The sequence below is a fragment of the Schistocerca nitens genome, chromosome 4 (genome assembly GCF_023898315.1).
Source record: "Schistocerca nitens isolate TAMUIC-IGC-003100 chromosome 4, iqSchNite1.1, whole genome shotgun sequence".
In the NCBI taxonomy this organism is placed as follows: domain Eukaryota; kingdom Metazoa; phylum Arthropoda; class Insecta; order Orthoptera; family Acrididae; genus Schistocerca; species Schistocerca nitens.
The window spans coordinates 968,867,332-968,887,679 of NC_064617.1; the positions used below are offsets into that span (position 1 = coordinate 968,867,332).

Genomic DNA, 20,348 nt, shown 5'->3' on the forward strand with positions numbered 1-20,348 from the left:
GATTATCTACCATCATACGCTGAAACGAGGGGAATTCTACCCTAGATCCTTCCCACCACCAGATCTGCTGACATGCCAGAACAAATCTTTATTTGCAATGTAAATGTTGCCAGACATACATGATATAAAAACAAACAAGCTTTATTTACTTTATTCCATAATGTCAAGAGGGATCATCCTTTTGGGGTAACTCATAAAGCCAAGCTAAAGTTCCCTGGTCCAGAAGCGTAAAATATTAATTATTTGTGGTATGAACTCAAGAAAACCTTGTGGAGGCCTATTTATGGAAATGGAGATACTAGCTAGTGCTTCCCAATATTGTCATTTCTTAATGACACTAGTCATAAATAACATATTTCTTTTTCAAACAAACAGACCAATTCATAAAGTCAGTACTAGAAATAAGAATAATCTTCAGAAGATTAAAAGTTACTTATTTTGACTCAGAACTGTGTCTGTTATTCAGGATCATATATATTCAGGAGCTTGCCAGCAGCCATAAAAAGTTTAGCTATTAATAAAGTTCAGTTTAAGAGGAGGCTGGAGGATTTACGGGTAGATAACTTCTTCTACTCCACTGATGAAATTCTTGGTAGTACTGATGTATATATTACATGAGTAGAGTCAAAAATTTGTAGTCTTGTGGACCTACTGTGTTGTATATGTCTTTTAGGAACATTATATAATCCAAAATGACATGACAGAATTTTTGGATTTGTAATTACATGGTACATGAGTTTTATATAAAATCTGACTTCTGCACAGCTTCAGTGCAATAATGTGATCAGTGTAAACAAACATATTTAACTGATTTTTTGGTTGATGATGTGTGGCTACAATAGTCTAAGAATTACTGTAGGTACCTCAGTGCGTATTACATATACATGTTTTGTGTCAAATTTGTTATTACGTCTTAAAATAGTTTTCAGATTTTGTTGATGGGTTCCACATCTACGAGGATCATTTCACTTAGGATCCATGTAAGGGACATTATAATTTTTTAAACCATTTATTGTGTATTCTTGTTGTGCAACATGTTCCACATCCATGGAGATCACCTAACTGTGGATCTATGGAATAAAAATTGTAACTAATCAAGATTTTTCTTAATTTTTTGATTTACCCGAATATCATTTCATACTTCAATGTTTATTTCGTGCAACTAATCCATTTGGAATTAACTATGCATTGGATCTACTGACTTTAGTCTTGAAAAGTCATTTTCACTGACATAGATAATTACTTTGGGACTATTTTGCAGTCATTGTTGTAGCATTAGCTAAAGCTGCCATTAACACACAACTTGATCACCACAAAGATTTTCTACATATAATCCTGTCAGAGATAGTGTGAGTAATCAGAAGCAAGAACCATCTCTTCCAACAAATTGAAGGGATGCTAACATTTTGATGTGTAATCTGATAAATGTTAGAATTTTGCCGTTTTCAGATACACAAAGCTTTGCCGGAGATGAAAGTTGTGTTGGGTACCAGAAAAAATTCTTATAACCACATCAGGTAATGAACATTCTTTGGATTTGTGGCCTGACACTTAATCCCCATAGGCACACAATGCCAGATAATGTAGTTCGTTGGGGCACATGTAATTTTATGTCACGGGAAATGGACCTGCTGTGACCTAGCTTTCTTTTGATTTTCTGTTCTTGTCATATTCGGTAAGCAGCTCTTTCCATACTTATTGTAGTGTTTACAGGAATTTGGAAATGTCAAGTGATGTTGTTGGTGATTATTAATGACAGGATGACCTTGATAAAATTATTGTTTGTAATTATAGTAGATACGTATGTAACATCATAGTCTCTTGCCTACAGGTAGAGAAGAAACGTAAACGGAAGCGTGAGGAAAGTCCGGGTATGGGACCACCTGATAAACTGCCTCTGAAGCAAACAGGTTCAGAAGGGACGTCGAAACACGGCTTGCCAGCTGCCGCTTCAAGTCCCAAAGGCGAAGTACGGGCTTCTTCACCTCAACACAAGTCGTCTGTGTCACCTACGAGGGTCTCCAAATCGGGTAGTGGAACTACAAATGTCTCAGGGAGTGGACCTGTTGGGGGAGCCCCTATAGGAGCAGTGACAGTATCACCGTCAGGAGCACGACATAGCCCAAAACGTTCACCTAGTCATTACGGTACAGGTAGTCCCAAACATCATGGCTCACCAAAAAGTGGAACGGGAGGAAGTGGTTCAGGAAAACCAAGCATGTCTGCACTGAAGTCTGCAGCAGCCTCACCGGGGAAATCTCCTGTGCACCATAGTGTTACATCTGTGGTCAGTATTAGTGGCAGCTCAGAGCGACCACTCAAGTCCTCTAGCAAAGACAAGGATCGTGAACGTGATCGCCAAGCCAAGGCGACATTCTCTGTATCATCTGGATCAGGTCAGTTACGTTAAGAATATTTTCAGCCTGAAATGTTGTAGGAAATATACCATAATAAGTTATTCTCTGTTTTACATCCATAATACAGTTACTTGTTCCTAATTGTGGCTTTAAACTTATTTTTGTTATAATGAAAATAATAGTAGTTTTGGTATTTAATAAGGATAATGACTGCATTAATGGCAACCTAACAAAGAGGCTGCCAAAAATGTATACACATTCCTCTTATTATGATGAAGTGTATCTCGAGTGACATTTTTCAAAGGATCCACTGCGATTGCTGTACATGCCATTTCAGTTTTATCTTGATTATCTTCCAGTATACCTTTTTCTATTGTATATACATTCATTCTGGTTCCCCTTAGAAGTCCAGTAATCTTATTACTGGAGAATATATTGATATCAGTCACAGCCCTTCACCTTTTCTAGTATCCTGTAAGCTTGTCCTCAAGATAAGTTTGTGCATCTGTGCAGTAATGTGGTGGCACCATCATGTTGGAAGTAAAATTCTTCACTTTGACTGTGCATACCAATGACAGGTAAGGTGGACTTGCGTAGTGTGTTGATATACTTTTGACCACTTAATGGACCATCAAAAATGAATAGTCCAGATTTGCATTCGTGGTAAATTGGCTTTTTCCGCGAAGGTATGTGGATTGTCTGCATGCCATTAGATATGAGTGTGCCAGTTTCCGGTTCCAGTCTGTTTAAATTGTGCTTCATCGGGTAGACCATTTCCCAACAAGGCCATCATTCTCATGCAACATATTCTGAAATCTTTCACTGTGCCATCCTCTGGTCATCAGTGTTCACATTTCACATTTGTGTATCTCTATGGATGTACACTTTTACATTGTACTTGCAAAATTTTTCAATACGGTGACCAAACAAGCAGAGCTTGTTGATGGACAAGATTTCCCGCATCCTCATTTGTGCACATCACACACAGTGCCAAACTTACTATAAATGTTAAAATTGTGACTCACTTTGGTGACAGCCTCTCTCTTTTTTTTGAATGAGCTGCATCTCCATTTTGCTTGTAAATGTACTATTCACATGCAGTGCTATCATGTTGTATTTAAGTGAAATCTTTTGAGGCATAACCGTACTACTAGTTGTATTTCTGTCCAATTTTGAAAGAAATTACGCTGTTTTCACATATTAAAGTGTGTATACATTTTTTGGCAACCTTGGTTGTACCCCCTTTTATTGTAAAACTTAGTAAAATGGCAAATTATCATTGATGAGGAAAAGGTATCTCATAGCACATTTTAAGAGTGTCACCAATAGAGCATTGAAGTACCAATCACCAATCATCATTTGCACATTTTATATTCCATGACCGAGAGTTCTCAAACTATAACCCCCTCCCTCTTTGCATTTCTTAAATTGGCATTTCCAAAGACTTGACGTCTTTTTATTTATTTCGGTGGGCATTTCTTCTGTTCTTCCTTTTTGGAAGTATGACTAGTAAGTGCTGTTTTATTTCTACACTGCATTTATTTTCAGATCTTTACTTCTGTATTCTGAGTGTGTGGTATTGTACATGGCAACAAGGATATATAACATTACTGTCAGTGGAATACATGAGGTGTCTGTGTGAAATTAAAGCTTTGTATAAATAACGTGGACATTCATATTCAGTTTCTAACAGTGAACAGTTGGAAATGATTGTTGCAAAGTAAATTGTTTTATTCTCTTTCCGCACTCCTAGGTAGAAAATATATAAATGGTATACTGTTTCCTAATAATTTTGCAAAGAGGGAAAAGAACAGATCGAGGATGTAAAGTGTGCAGTGAGAAAGAAAAAGGGAAACAGAGGTGGCGTTGCAAATTTAAAGTGTTTGTGAAGCCTTGTACATTTCCGCAAGGGAAGTACTACATCCTCAAGAAATCATAAGCGAAGTATGCACTATCGTATCAAAAGTATCTGGTCACCTATTTTGACATTAATATGGGGTGTGTCCACATTTCATCTTCATGACTGCTTGAAATCTGCTGAGGGCACTTTCAGTGAGGTCCTGAATGTCTGTGAAGGAATGACACACCATTCCTCCCCAAGAGCTCAGCCATAGCAGGTAATGACGTTGGGACACTGGGACATGGAGTGAAGTCAACATTCTAACATATCCCAAAGGTGCCCCATTGGATTCAGGTCAGGACTCTGGACAGGCCAGTCCTTTTCAGGAATGTTGTTATTCACAGACGATTGCCAGAAAGATGCTACTTTATGCCAGGGTGCTGTGTCACACTGTGTCATCATCTCCAAACTTTCTTTTGCTGTACACAATACACAATCGTGCAAAATATGCTCATATTCCTCTGCATTTAGAGTTTTCTTAAAGTGTACTAAGGGGATTGCACCTCGATCATGAAAAACATCCCCGTACCATAACACCATCTCCTCTGTAATTCACTGTTGGCTCTGCACAGGATGGCGGGTAACAGCCTCCAGGCATTCGTCAAACTAAACCCTTCCATCGGATAGTCACACGGTATAGCATGATTCATCACTCTAAACCACTCAATTCCAGTCGTCCACTGTCCAGTGACATCGCCCTTTACACCACCTCAAGCATCACTTGTCTCACTTACAACGAACTGCTCAACCATTATACACCATTTTTTGAACTCCCTATGCATATTCATTGTGTAGATGGACTGCTGGTTACACTTTGGAACTCGCAATTGATTCCTTCCACTGATTTCGTGTGATTCTGTATAACTGCGCTCTCTGACACGTAATGGTCCGTGTCCATCAGTAGGTGAGGTCTGCTTTGTTTCAGTTTAGCAGTGGTTGTTCCTTTGCATTTACATTTCAAAATCACATCACCAACAATGGACCTGGGCAGCTTTAGATGGGTTGAAATGAATTCGATTAGTTTGTTACTCAGGTGATGTCCAGTGACAAGTCCATGTTCGAAGTCACTGAATTTTCCAGACCAACCCATTCTTCTGCTTTCCCTACTGACAAAACATTACTACCTGCCTTCTTTCATATGGGTGGACCCACATTCAGGACACTTAGTGGTAAGTTCCACATTACATAGGTGTACCCAGATAGGCCTACTTTTAATCAGGTAATATATGTTGTATGGCATATTTGACTAATTGTGATAGAAATGGTTAAAGTTTCAGACTATTACTGTGTCATTATTAGCAACATTTTAATATGAAGCCAATGCAAACTTCAAGAAAAGCATTGATACAACTTGGAACAAAATGAGAGAGATGCAGGATGTATTCCTGTGGCATTACCTGCTGGATTGACTTTGAGCCTGGAGTTACTTCAAAGAGACAGTTATAAGTCATTGAGGTTGACATTTTCAAGCAGTAGTGCCCCTTTTATGTGCTCTTTTCCATACATAGATGGAGAGAGATCTAGCCAGGAAAGAAGCAATTTTGTTTAAGTAGGCCATTGTTCAGGTCTCTTGGAGCTCTAGTTCTGGCATGCCTGTACATACATTCCACCGTGGGATTTGTTGTTGACCATATTGACTCATTCAACAGAAACAACATCATTTGTTCAGTGAAGACTATACAGAAAAACCATACACACTTTAATAACACTTTCTAAGCAATGTACAGAAAGAGCTGCACCATTTAGCATGTTTCATTTTTACTAGGCTTCCAACAGAACTGACAAAAATTGAGTGATAAATCCCAAGCATTCAAATCCAAGTTGAAACCTTTCCATGTCAAACATTCCTTGTATTCTTGACAGGTCTCCTTCATAATAGTTGAGATATTTTCTCGGAAACATGTTTTTTTATTCATATAACCCTGCTTCTTTCGTGTTTTATCCATTCTTTAATTCTTTGTTTATAAATTGACTAGACTAAATTGACAATAAACTAAATACGAATTCATTCTGTGATCAAGTAGCTTTGGAACTTTATAACTAAATTAATAAAATAAATGAAGGCTGGGTCATAAGATTAAGTGTGTTATTTTAATATGTAGTTTGAATAAAATAACTTTATGGCTGTCAGTTGTAATATTTTTTTCTCTTTCCACTTATCATTGTTGTACGACAGAATTTTTTCTTTTTTCTTCCCCAATCAATGGGAAATTCATAGTGGAATGCTAACAAGAGGTGGTGTGTGTTGGAGGGAGAGAGGGTTTGTGTTCGAGGTGGGGAGGAGGCATATGCATGAACTCTCACAGATCTTTTTTTTTTTTAAGTATGCCTGTGCGTCGCCTGTCACTCGTTTGCAGATTGATAGTCATATTTTCTTTTTAAAAAAAGTAAATAAAAAGAAACAGGTTAATGAAATGTAAGCAACAGAATACTTACACCTGCTGCAGATGGACCCCAAAGTGCATTCCATCGATCAGTCAGAACATTGTAACAATCCACTTGATTGCTTGTTAATGCACTTTCCTGTCACAAAATGACAGCAACTCATCATAGTAAGAATTATTGTAGTCTTTGATATGCAGCTGGAGGTAGACAACACACCTCATGTCCGTACAGAGATCACACAGCCTTGTGTTTTAAGAGATCGTAGCTTTTCAAATTGGGGAGCTATGGTATCATATGGAATTTTATCATACGCCCTCCAAACTACTGTAGTGTTATTTTGAGAGTGTGCTATGAACGGTTAATCTTGTGGAAAATGTGATGTTAAGTGGAGAAGACATCAGTTGTGAAGGAATCCATTTAGTCACTAATAATTACACTTTCATAGCTGCTTTTTTTTTTGCAACAACCAGGGGTTGTAGGGAGGCACAAATGAATAGTTTCCCCTTGCACATTATTGTCACCACCATCATGAGCGTGTATGGGATGCATGTGTCAAGGACATGTTATCCTGATAGAAAATATATCTTGGCATGCCCTTAAATCATATGAAACAAGTAGAATGCATTCATCTGGCCCTGAAAATCATTTCCACATTTCTATAGTCTGATCATAGTATTTCCAGGGTTTGTGAGTCATAGCTGATGATACTGTTGGCCTAAAAGCACAAACGTGCATGAGCTGGTAGTCCTGTTTACAAGAATACACAGTACACAGTCTAATATGAAAGACATACACCATCCTCATCATTGCACTATGTTGTCAGTTTTACCACAAATGGACACCTGTCTCCTTTTTTTACAGAGTGGGCAAAACTCTTTTATTTTCGTATCCTGGATGAGGCATTCTTGCTCACTAATTATCTATTAGTGGTTTCATTGTTATTTTTCACCTTTCATGTTTCAAAAGGCACAACATGTGAACAAATGATCAAAATTATTACTCTGTATTCCCAGCAAGTGTTATAAATATTTTGTGTCCATCAGCCAGGGATGTTAAGTCCAGCAGTCCACATTGTGCTATTCGAGAGTAGAGTATGTGCTGGCACCAGGATTCACCCTCTTCCTTCTGTCAATAGCATAAAACACAAACATGACTCCACATTATACACATACTCGTTACACTCACCTACATCCATCAGATACCTCTAAGACACAACCCTCATAAACTGCATGGAAAGAGATCATTGTGTGCAGAAGAGGAAACCCTTTCTTACTAGGCAACTGAACAACCTCTTGAGGTCTCCCATCAAACAATGCCATACACCTATTCCTTTAAACAATTTCAAATAGAGTTCACTTGGTTGCCTATATCATGTCAGAATGTATACTATTAAGTACACTGCTCTGCTGTCCTTCTGCATGAAGTTTATACTACTGTGCATTACGAAGTACATTGCTAATATCTGTAATTTAGCACATGCTTGATATAAGAAGTGTATTCTGAAAAATGATCTTCATGAGGCTTTGTTTACACACTTTTAACTTTTCAAGATTTCTTTATTTGACTTAGTGTTGATATCAAGCACTGTTTTCTAAAACTGTACAAACAAACTGTCTTACCTTAATACTTGGGAAATATTGTAAATATCTGGTACCCTGATACCAAGACATTTTTGATAGTTATTTGTTCTTATCAAAAGTGATGGGGACCTTTCTTGAAAGCTTCAGAATTTAGGTGTAGTTGATGTGGAAAGAGAACTGAAAACATTCTGTTTAACAATGCTGAAGTGAAAGACTTCTTAATAGTATGAGAACAACATACATTTCACTTATTACCTATTGCTGTATTGCTCATTGTATGTTCAGTAGGTGAACAGACATAGAACTGCAAATTACTTGTTGCTGCCAATGTGCTAGGTGGTGGACGAAAGTTTCATAGCCTAATGATGCAATGCACTCTGTTTTTCTGCTGATGGTTACCCTTCTGCCTGCTGATCTATTTAGCAGTCCACCAACCAGCGGTGATGTGATTGTGAAATAACATAAGCATGTGGGAATCTCCCCAGTTAGCAATAGCTGGATTAATTAATAAAAGCATTAGTATCAGTGTTCTTACAGACCCTGATGACTTCCAGAACTGATAAATGACATGTGCAATTGAGTTTTTTTGAGCTGTAGAATTAGTGCCATGCTAAAACAGTGATGAGAGTCACATTGTATGTACCCCATATATTTCTGATCCTCTTGGTCTTCTTCCAGCAGTTGGTAAGTAGTCAGTCCTTTTTTTTTTAATTCCAAATAGTGTTATAATTCTTGTTCCTATTATTGGTACAATATGCAAGTCTTGACACCATTCTCAGACAGAAATATTACTTAGTGATTCTTTTTCCATCATCCAGAAGGATAAAATAGCCATTGCCAGAAACATAGTCTGTTCTTAAGCTCATTATATCAAAAACTTCTTATCTCATGTATTGATAGTAGTTACGTTAAGTTCGTTTTATATCATTCTGGAGTGGTATCCAGGCACTGTGTTTTGTCCTTTCACAGGATCTGGATCAAGTCCAAAACTGAAGTCATCAAGTGTGAAATTGAAACAACTGGATTTGTCATCAAGCAATCTTACTCTCGAGAGAGTGAATACAAGTTGTGCTTCTAGTGGTGGAACAACACCTCCTAGTGGCACAAGTGGCAGTGGAAGCAGCAGTGGAGGCAAAGGAGCACCTGGCACTAATCCCACAGGCAAGCGAAAGGGCTCACTGTCAGCTGTCATTGATAAGCTAACGGCACAGCATTGTGAACAAGGTGACAGTATAGTAAAAGATGGTTCCAGGTCAGGTGGTGTTCCTGGTACAGTTGGAGCAGGAGGAAATAGTGGAAACACCACTGGACCTAAGCAGCCTGGTGAGTACATGGTAAAACCCAGTTCTGATGGTATAAAACTTACTATCAATAAAACACGAACCAAAGACTCGAAGCCAGCAAGCCGCAATCAGTCGAGTGGTTCGTCGACAGGAAGTACGGGATCCCCAAAAACACATACTGGTTTGAAGCCTGGTGTCAATAGTGGTCCTGCCTCAAAGAAACCACATTCAGGTGGCCCACCTAGGTCACAGACATCACCATCAAATGGTACCGCATCAGGATCTGCATCTACAGCAGCAACCGGAACAGGAGTGATGACAGTTGCTGCGTCATCTGGGTCTGTGAGTGGAGCTCGTTCACCGGCAAACACGTCGAACAAGACTGGCGGCAGTGGCAAGGCTGGTAGTTCCAAAACTGGTGGATCCAAGCAACTCGGTGGTTCGCCGAAGACGGGCACACGAGATGGGAAAACGGCACGCCCTGCCAAGGGATCCAGTGACAGACTTGGATCTCCATTTGGTGCTGGTGGTAAACCAGGTGACAGTCGTAAAGGCAGTGGTGCAACTCTCGGAACGGATACTGTAGCTGCTGATCCATTCAGAACTGGAACATCTTCCAAACTGGAGGTAGCACTGCCACCACTTAAAAGCCTTGATACCAAATTTCAGATACCCAAATTATCAGCACGCAACAGTGGGTCGAACTCAACAGCAGTGTCCCTGGGCAGCGACAGGTCAACTGTGGTGGACAGAGTGATTCAGCCGGTGCAAGATAGACCCGATTCTAAATTTGTGCCAGGAAAATCAGTAGTAGCCGAAGGTAATAAAAGTCCTGTACCTGGTACAAGACAGGTACTGTCTCTACAGCTTCAGCAAACTCCCTCACAACCTGTAGCCCCACCACGACCTTCTTCGCCTTCTGCAAGGTTTCCAGTAGCACCAACAGTAGCGGGTTCACTTTCTGTGTTGCCGTCCGGTGATAATAGTTCTGAAATGTCGGACTCGGGACCTATCGCAGATACAGTCTCTTCGCATGCTCCCTCTGCACAGGAAGCAGCAGAGCTGCTGCTAGATTTTTCAGCTGCCAAACAGTCATTACAAGTGGCAGGGCCATCTATTCCTTGCCGTAGACGGAGCCCACCTCCTCCTCTTCCCCCTCCACCACCTGCCTTTCCTGCAGGTTCACCATCTGTTTCTGTGCACATAGTCAAATCACCAGCTCCAGCTGCCTCACCCCTGGTGACCCCCTCTCCCCATTCTGTGTCACCCTGCATCACTGATGACGAATTGATGGACGAAGCATTGGTCGGAATGGGTAAATGAGGTACGGCACCTGCCCAGTCAAGCTCCTCCTCGGGTTTGTCGTGGGCATCAGCTGGTGATATGTGAACTTTCGTGTCATTGTTACTGTGCTACATACCACAAAAGCTACACTTGTCACTGAAGTTACTATGTGTGGTTGCTGTGTGTTGAAAAGTGCTTCTTATACTCAGACTTTTTTGTAAGGTTGACAGTGATTCACGTTGTCTCTGTGCTACCTGATTTTCTTTTCTGAGAATAAGTGTAACTGTATTATATTTATGCCTTTACAAGTGACATGAAATGTCCCATGATTGTGATGTGTGTCATTCTAAATTTTTGTTTCAATATGGTTCTTAAATTTAGACTATACCAGGAATGCAATTCATGATCAGACTTTTGCCTATTAAATTTTTCTGTATCTTCGTATTTATTTCTTCGCACAGAGAATATTGTGAAGAACTTTGTTACTCTTTCTCTGATATGGCAGGTGAACAAAATAACCAGTTAGCGTGTAATGTGGAGATGCTATTATGTGCCTCATGTTTTGCAATTCCTTGTACTTATGCACCATTTGTGTATGCAATACTTTGGAACGGTGATAGAGATTTCCAGATGTGACCGCTCAAATGTATATAATGAAGTATTGATGTCTGTCTAGCAATACATTTACACACTCTTGTATTAATCTAGAATTCTCTTCTTCTTAAGTACAATATGAAGGTAATATTGAGTGGCACAACATATGGAATTTGGGCATTTAGTTCTACATCTGTTAGGGAAAACTTCAATGTGCAATTTTAAGAAAATTTTTATTTTATTAATTATGTTGGAATGTGTGCAGAATGTGAGTTGCTAAAAGAAATTACCTGTACAGTTCTTTTATATATATATATATAAATATATAATTTCTTCAATGTAATGTTCTATAGATGTTGGACCAAATCATATATGTTGGAAAAGAATATGGTAAACCAGTTAAAGGCGTTATAAACTACACTTACCAAGTGGGAATGGTTTTGAACATTTTGTACAAATAAGCGTTGATTTAACATTCAGCAAACAGTGATTATAAAGCCGCTTCCTTTCTTTCGTTTTACTCCCCATATTTATCATTCTATGTTATAAGTTTTCCTGGTAATACGGGACTTCATTATGACGTATAATGTACTTAATGCGAATTTCAGTGTGGTGTCTAAGTAATGGGATTGTAATCAGTCTTTTGGTCGGTCAAGCAGTTTTATGTGTACTCTGTGAGGAGGACAAATGGAACTCCATTATGTGTGCAATAAAATGCATGAACATATTTACTCTTCATAGATTAATGAGAATGTGGCATGAATATTCTAATCACCCAGTATTAATTTTGCCTGAAAGCAAGCCTTTTTTAAGTAAGTTTTTTTGTAAATTCATTATTCCAGCTGGCATTTGACCATTTCAACTGATTTAGAGATAAGGTGTCTCATTACATTTGTTTTTCATAGTGTCACAAATAGCTTATATTCTTCTGTTGTAGGTGCACTTTTTCACAACTGTGATGTAAATGCTTTCTTGTTCTTTGTATGGATATCTTTTCATAAGTATTCACCTTCTGCAAATTTCAGTTACCCAATCCTTCTTCTTATCAAAATATATCCACACAAGTGACATGAAAACAAAAATTGTTGACCTTGTGCTGAATCAAAAAGTCTAATTCAGTTAGCTTTAAAACCCACAAATACAGTGGTGAAAAATGTAACACATTCTCTGAGTTTGGGAATTTCCTTCTTTGGTGGATAAAGAGAATGCTCTACAGGGCATGATGGCGCGGTAAGAGGGGGTAGAGAGAGAAGTTATGTAGAAATTCCGTGTTGGAAATTAATGGAACCAAATAGAGGACAATGAAAGAAATTAAAAAGAAAGAAGACTTTATGTGAAACGGATGAAAAGAAAAAACAATAGGTGTACAAATGATTTATATAGGGATATAAGGCAGGATTCACTCAGTTACTATCAGGAAGGTGGATTATAATGTGTAGGCACTCGTGGAAAGTAAAATAGTCATAGAAATAGTGGAGAAATTGGAGGAATTAAAAACTGGATATTGGAGGCGGTAGTGAATAAGGCGATGAATAATATTTGCTACTATCGTCCACAAACTACTGTCGTCCCATAGCTGGTTGTGCAGCATGTATGCTCATTACCATAAGTTCCTTTTAGTAGTAATTCACACATTATTTGTAAACATTTACAAATTATTATACTTCCATTACGTAATGTATATACCATTTATAACTGATCAAACAATTGTTCAATCACAAAAAATCACTTAATAAACTTTACCCTTATGTTGATCAATATTGCAAATCAATTTGTTAAACTCACTTTGTTTAGTAAAGTCAATATGTTTTAGAAGTTCTTACTTCATTCCTTATCTCAGTCTCCTTTTAGTTACAGCATGTCACTGTTGATTTTACTTCGTACAGCACTGTCCCAATCATTTCTAGTTTTGTATTGCTGAAGGCTTTCATGAATGTCTTTACTTGTATAGTATTGTCTGAGTTTAATAACATGGTATAAAATCTTTACTTTGTTTTCAGTAAAATAAATTTGTGTGTTCATTTTCTCAGTACACCTGCTCTGTGATTGTCATAACAATGCCATAGATACAAAATGTGTTAACGGGCCCCACTTTTAGCATTTTGATAGTTGTTGAGTTTCAAACACCCCTCCTCCCATAAGCCATAAGGCATAAAATTTCACATCAGATGTGTGTTTCACATGCCATATTTCTCGTCAAGTAAATGGTTATCCTCCTTACTGTTGTTTACGTGCCACTCCTTTCATGCCATTGGTGTCTTGAGATGATTTATAATGACATTTTAGCTTCTCTTTTGTTCTTGCTTTAAAGCTGAAGGTATGTACCTTTCTCATTGAAATACTACTAAGTCCTAAGATATATGAGGCAACTACGTATTACCTAATGTTTTCAAAATTCTCATCATACTGCATGGCACTACAAGACTGTCTCCTATGGTCCAGATTTGTTTTGTTATTGCAAATACATTTTCTGCTCACTGAACACTTTGGTAGACCCTTGTAGAGACTGATTTTTGTAATGAACAAAGCTGCTTTCAAAAGTCGTAAGTCATTTTGGAGAACTGTTTTACTTCTTAATTTGCAAAATCATCATGGAACTTTCATATTGAAAAAGCTCAGGCAAATAGTCTGTACCCATCTGTCTCTCTCCTTTGATTTATTGCCCCCACAGCTACCAAATTTGTGTTAACCTTTTCCTTTGTGTCTGGTTTTCCTTTTTTAATTCCTGTACTCTTTTTTCCCATCCTTACGCTGTCATTTTATATTCTGACACCCCTGTCCTGTACTTTTGTGATTTTTTTATTTTGTTTTTTATTACTTACATTTTTCTGCAAGCTGCTTGAATTTTATTATTATTACACCATTATTCACATTCATGTTTTATGCCCAATGTCATGTAAGAACATTGTTAGTGTCTTTCCATTTTACTTCTTAAATTGTATTTCTGACTTATCCAGACTTGTATTCACAATATCTGGCAACATTTTACATTACTTCTAATTTTTTTTACCTCAATGATTCCTTCAAAACACACCAAATTTGTATTGTTTTTACTGTTGCTTTTTATCATTACCTTATCAGTGTGTGTTGAATTAACATCTTTTTAACCTATGTTTCTTATTTTGTTCCCCCCCACAGAGCCAAGACAGTTGAGGAAACGAGAAATTCCTATAAACGTGGTCAGAAATTCAGTAACCGTAAGCCATGAAATTGAACAGTTTATGAGACAATTACAATTTATCACTGTTAGTAAGAGCTCTCTGACCATATGCTAGTGGTGTTTTGAAATTGTCGTACGGACAATGGCAGTATATGTAGTAAAAGAAAAGAAAATAATTCACTTTATGAACAGAACCTTTGGTAGGATAATAATATAGGATAGTAATATTAATTGAGGTAACAAAATGAAAATTTGCAATGTGATGATCCAGTACTCAATTCACCTGACCTTTTTTTGTTTTGTTTTTCTTTTTCTCTCCTCCTCCTCCTCCTCTTCTTCTTCTTCTTTTAAAAATAGTGTGTATTGGTAGTTATATGTGTGTCTTGCCATGTAGTGCTCTCTCTCTCTCTCTCTCTCTCTCTCTCTCTCTCTCTCTCTCTCTCTCTCTCACACACACACACACACACACACACACACTTTTCTTTTTCCAAATAATATTAAAACACTGGGCTAGTCACTTCATGCTTCTACAAGTGGTTTTTATAAAATTTTAATTATCACCTCAAAATTTAAAAAAAGTTACATAATTAGTTTTTTGTTTGTTTGCATTAAATGTCTGTAGTCCTGGTACACATTGAAATCCCTGCACCACAATATCGTTGAAAGCTACTAGAGGAGCCAAAACAAAATGACGCAGCCTTTTGATAAAATGGAATATTGTGCAGTACCTCATCTCTGCTGAAAATGAATTTACATGATACTCCACTTTATCAATGCACTGTGACTCCTTTCTTCCCCCTCCAGTGTCCTGCTGCAGTATTGTGATGCAGAGTGCAATGTGAGTATCAATACAGCAGACATGTACCTGCAAATTAACAAATCATTATGTAACTTTATTTTTTCAGAGTGACATTTAAAACTATCCCTTGTGTGAGCTTATGCCAGTCTAAGAAAAGCTTTGAGTGAGTAAGGGAAGTTATTGAAACTGACAGTTTGTGAAATAGAAAACACTGTTGTGATTAGTGTCATCAATAATATGACTGAAATGAGTGAATGGCACCTTTTCGATTAGGAGTCCAGATACGTTATTCGGACAATATGAAAAACAAATACAAATTATAATAAAACTCCCAATTTTGGAACATTTCTTCTTACTGTATTTCAAAGTTATTTATTTATTTTTATAAGAAAGTTCATAAAAAAGTTCTGTGTAACTCTCTCTTTCTGCGTCACTCACCCTGTCATGTTAGTTTCCTGAACTGCTTAGCCTCACCTTTGCAGTAATTGACATTGTCCATGACTTCCTGTAGTATTCCTTTTTCTTTCTTTTTTTTTCTTTTTTTTCCTTAGGAGGAACCCCTCTTTCAGAGAGCCTGAGATTCTCAATATTTTCTTTTCTCCCCCTCAGTAAGCCCACAACATTCCACATATGTGGCATGTACAGCAATTGTATCTGTTGCCGTATGTAGTACATTGCGTGCTAAATTCTTGAGTGTCACTTGTATGCAAGCTCTTGTTAAGACTTGTAGAGTTGATCCTCTTTATGTAGTATGTATTTCAGTGCTGTGTTCAACATCATATGTATTAGTATGTATTTGTTCCACATGTATACGTGGTGTTATTATGAAGTTTCTGAAGTGTATTTTGTACCTGAAGATATATTTCCAGGTTTCCAACCACAGTGGCAATTCCATTTCCTGCACGGTATTTTGACAAGTAGCCTGGTTGTCTTTATCAGGTGCTGTGAGTGATTAATCACCATAATGTGCTCACTGCCTGGACTCTAGCCAAACTGACAAAGACTATGGCTCATAGTGCCTGAGGAAGAGAATTGAGTATGTTCTGTAGAAAAATTGTCTAGTCAACCTGGCTGGTCACCCAGAAATATATCTTCGTCAGTTATTCTGGGTAAATGTTAGAAATTATATTTTAAACATTTTATTTTTGATGACCTGTTTATAACTTGCTTATCAGAATTTTCTGTAATGTGCCAAAACTATTTACTGTCAAAAATGAAAGGACAGATACGTACAAGAACAATGAATGTCAAGTGAGTTGACAGATAATTTTCTTTCCATGTGTGATGCTTGTGTTATGGATCTCATATATTTCATAGTGTCTTCCCAAATTACCAGAATGTCATCACTGAACTACAAACTTTTATTTTCTATTGCGAGAATACAAGAAGCATGTTGATTGTTTCACACTATAATGTTAAATCATCTTTAAGGACTCTAAACAAAAGTTGTTAGTAAGTAATTGTTGTCTGGAGGACAAGTTAGCAACCAAATTTTAATTTGTTTTACATACATAACGGAATCAGTGACTCATCTTACTTACAAAGAATACATAAGTAATGAAGATATGAAGTTTGTGGACGCCAGTGTGTAACTGGTGTAACTCCTGACACCCTCTGAGATCAACAGTCCTTTCATGTGGAAAGTTCATGGAGTGTGTAGCTGGTGAAGTCAGAGAACTTACATGATATTCTAAGAAGGTGGTGTGCAGCAATCGGCAGTTGGGATGGTGTTCATGAGAAGATTTATGCAACTGTATGTCCCTCTGCATAAGATGAGTTGCAGCATTGGGTGCATTGTATTCTAAGGAGAAGTGTTGGGGGCACCAGTGTAGCTTTTCAAGACAAACTGCTGCAATAAGTGAGTACAAACTTCTGAAGAGTAGTGGATGGCATTGGGATATGGGACCAAAATGTACTATCCTTGCTTATATGTGTGCCATGCCTCTTATATTATTTTTGTTATGAGTGAAAGGAACTTCCTATGGTGAAACATCTCCTAGCTGAAATATCGTAGAAATTTTGTGATTTCAGCTTTTGTAAACATGAGAAACCTTCAAGAATGTTTTATCTTGGATTATACAACAACGAGTCTGATTGAAAAATTGCCTCAGTTCAGAAACAACTTCAGCTGTGTGATGTATGCTCTCAAATAAACTTTGAAGTAGTTGAGGAAAGAATGTGTATGACGGAGATCTACAAACTAGTAAAAAGCTCAATTATTGAGCACAAAAAATTGTACTGTAGCAAAGTATATCACATTGTTTTTCAGCAGTTTCCAAAGCACAAGCTCTTGTGCTTTGTATGTCTTTAGGTTAAAAATGAATGTGAAGTATTAATTTCTTAAATTCTTTTGTATGCTTTTGATTCTTTGATATAGTAACTTGAGAGCTTCACTTCAAGATAGAATGTGCTTCCAAGAGTTCTTTTTCATTTAGAATCTTCGGAGAATCCAAAAATATGAAATGAAATTTGAAATCATTGACTTAATTTTTCCCTCTCGGTTTGCATATTATGATATATTTAATGTTTTTTTAAAAAAATGGAAATTTGGTGTTTTACTTTTGTTCAGGAACTCTATCCTTAGCTCTCCCGTACCTTCACTGATCATGGTTGTGGTGTGTTTATAGAAATATATTGTAATATAGATTTGTGTTTTGGAAAATGATGAGATATTTTGAATGTTTGAAGATAAATATTATGGTGCTAGAGGTTGCTGTTTGCAGTTTATATTCTCTAAATTTTTTAAAAAATTTGTACTTGAGAAAAATAACTGTATTATTATGTAAAGTATGTTTATATGTATATTGTCAAAATATTTTACCTTTATTTTAAAAGGTATATTGTAAATATTAGTAATACAGGAAAATGATAATTTTGCATATATTCAGTGTTGTGATTAAGGCCACCAAAAGATGTTTTTCCCCTTTGAATGTGAATTACACGCAATACCATAATTTATTTATTCTCTGTTTGTTCTTCTTTTATTAAAATGCTGTTTTTTTTCTTTATATGAAAAGTGATTTTATTGCAAATGTTTTTTTCTCAGTGCCAACAAGAGAAAAAATATTTATGTGGTACATGTACTAACTGTACAGAAAAATTAAAATTCATTACAAGCACATGAACATAAGATTAGAAGTGTGTCTGAGAACTCTTTTTCATTATTTTCCCTGTCCTATTGAAAGTACACAAACACATAAAACATATGGTTTCATTGTGTTGTCATAGTGATACCACTCAGTGAGCACCCGAGTACAAATATTTGAGTTTTTCAAAATATGTGCAGTTTGACAACATAAAGTTTCTAGTAAATTTTAAGTGTATCAAAATATTGCTAATACCCTGTCATACTTGTGTCACTCATTATTGCATATGTTTGTACACTCTTCCTTTAGTGGATACTAACAGACAGTAGTACTACAAACATGCACCAAACAAGGACTTGAGTACACTGTAGTTTCTTGAAGCGATGAAACATCATCTGAGTAGTGTCAGGTTTACAAATAACAAAATTATATAGAGAAGACCATATTCTTTGGGTAGTTAAACGTGAATATACACAGATGCAGCATATTGTGCTTAATAATGAGCCCCGCGCGACTGCTATGGTCTCAGGTTCGAATGCTGCCTCGGGCATGGATGTGTGTGATGTCCTTAGGTTAGTTAGGTTTAAGTAGTTCTAAGTTCTAGGGGACTGATACCCACAGATGTTAAGTCACATAGTGCTCAGAGCCATTTTTTTAATAATGAGCCTCTCAGGTCGTTCAACAAATTTCGAATAAGTATGCAGCTAGTGAACCCATAATCCTGAGTTCACTACCACAGAAGTTTTACTAAAGAGTGTGAAAAAAAGGAATTTTGTAGCAAGTAGATACTGTGAAAGAAGCCAGCTGTAAATTTGGTAAAGCAGTTATGGATGGGCTATTTACAATTTGTACAGAAACCAGATGGCAGTTTGAGTCGAGGGGGATGAAAGGGAAGCAGTGGTTGAGAAGGGAGTGAGACAGTGCTGTAGCCATCTCCAATGTTATTCAATCTGTATACTGAGCAAGCAGTAAAGGAAATAAAAGAAAAATTTGAAGTAGGAATTAAGGTTCAGAGAGAAGAAATAAAAACTTTGATGATTGCAGATGACATTGATAATTCTGTCAGAGACAGTAAACGACCGGGAAGAGGAGTTGAATGGAATGGATGGTGTTTTGAAGGGAGATTATAAGATGAACATCAACAAAAGCAAAATGAGGACAATGGAATGTAGTCGAATTAAATCAGGCGGTGCTGAGGGAATTAGATAAGGAAATGAGACACTTTAAGTAGTAGATGAGTTTTGCTATTTGGGAAGCAAAATAACTGATGATGGTCGAAGTAGGAAGGATGTAAAATGTAGACTGGCAATAGCAAGAAAAGCTTTTCTGAAGAGGAGAAATTTGTTAACATTGAGTATAGTGTCAGGATGTCCTTTCTTAAAGTATTTGTATAGAGTGTAGTCATGAATGGAAGTGAAACATGGACGATAAACAGTTTAGACAAGAAGAGAATAGAAGCTTTTGAGATGTAGTGCTACAGGAGAATGCTGAAGATGAAATAGGTAAATCAAGTAACTAATGAGGAGGTACTGAATAGAACTGGGTACAACCTGACTAGAAGAACGGATCAGTTAGTAGGACACATTCTGAGGCATCAAGGGATCACCAGTTTAGTGGTTTTTTTTTTTTTTTGGGGGGGGGGGGGGGGCAAAATCATAGAGGGAGACCAAGAGATGAATACAGTAAGCAGACTCAGAGAGATGTAGGTTGCAGTAGTTATTCAGAGATGAAGACGCTTGCATGGGATAGAGCAGTGTGGACAGCCGCATCAAACCAGTCTTTGGACTGAAGACTACTACAACAACACCAACACCTTGTATATCCAAATCAGTGAGGTATTCCAAAGAACAAGCTAATTTGTGGAATGCTCTGTAGATAAACTTGAGGAAGGTACATCTTGTTCATCTCTGCATGTTGCTC

The 20,348-nt window shown here is 37.3% G+C and overlaps 1 protein-coding gene across 1 annotated transcript in view; it reads left to right on the forward strand.

Annotated features, from left to right (window-relative positions):
* Window positions 1-10,828, forward strand: part of LOC126253653 (mediator of RNA polymerase II transcription subunit 1-like) — a 186,253-nt gene extending 175,425 nt beyond the window's left edge. The window contains exons 12-13 of the mRNA XM_049955167.1: window positions 1,832-2,396; window positions 9,192-10,828. Coding sequence (XP_049811124.1) covers window positions 1,832-2,396; window positions 9,192-10,828 — 2,202 coding nt within the window. The remainder of the gene's footprint in view (window positions 1-1,831; window positions 2,397-9,191) is intronic.
* Window positions 10,829-20,348: the final 9,520 nt, after the last annotated feature.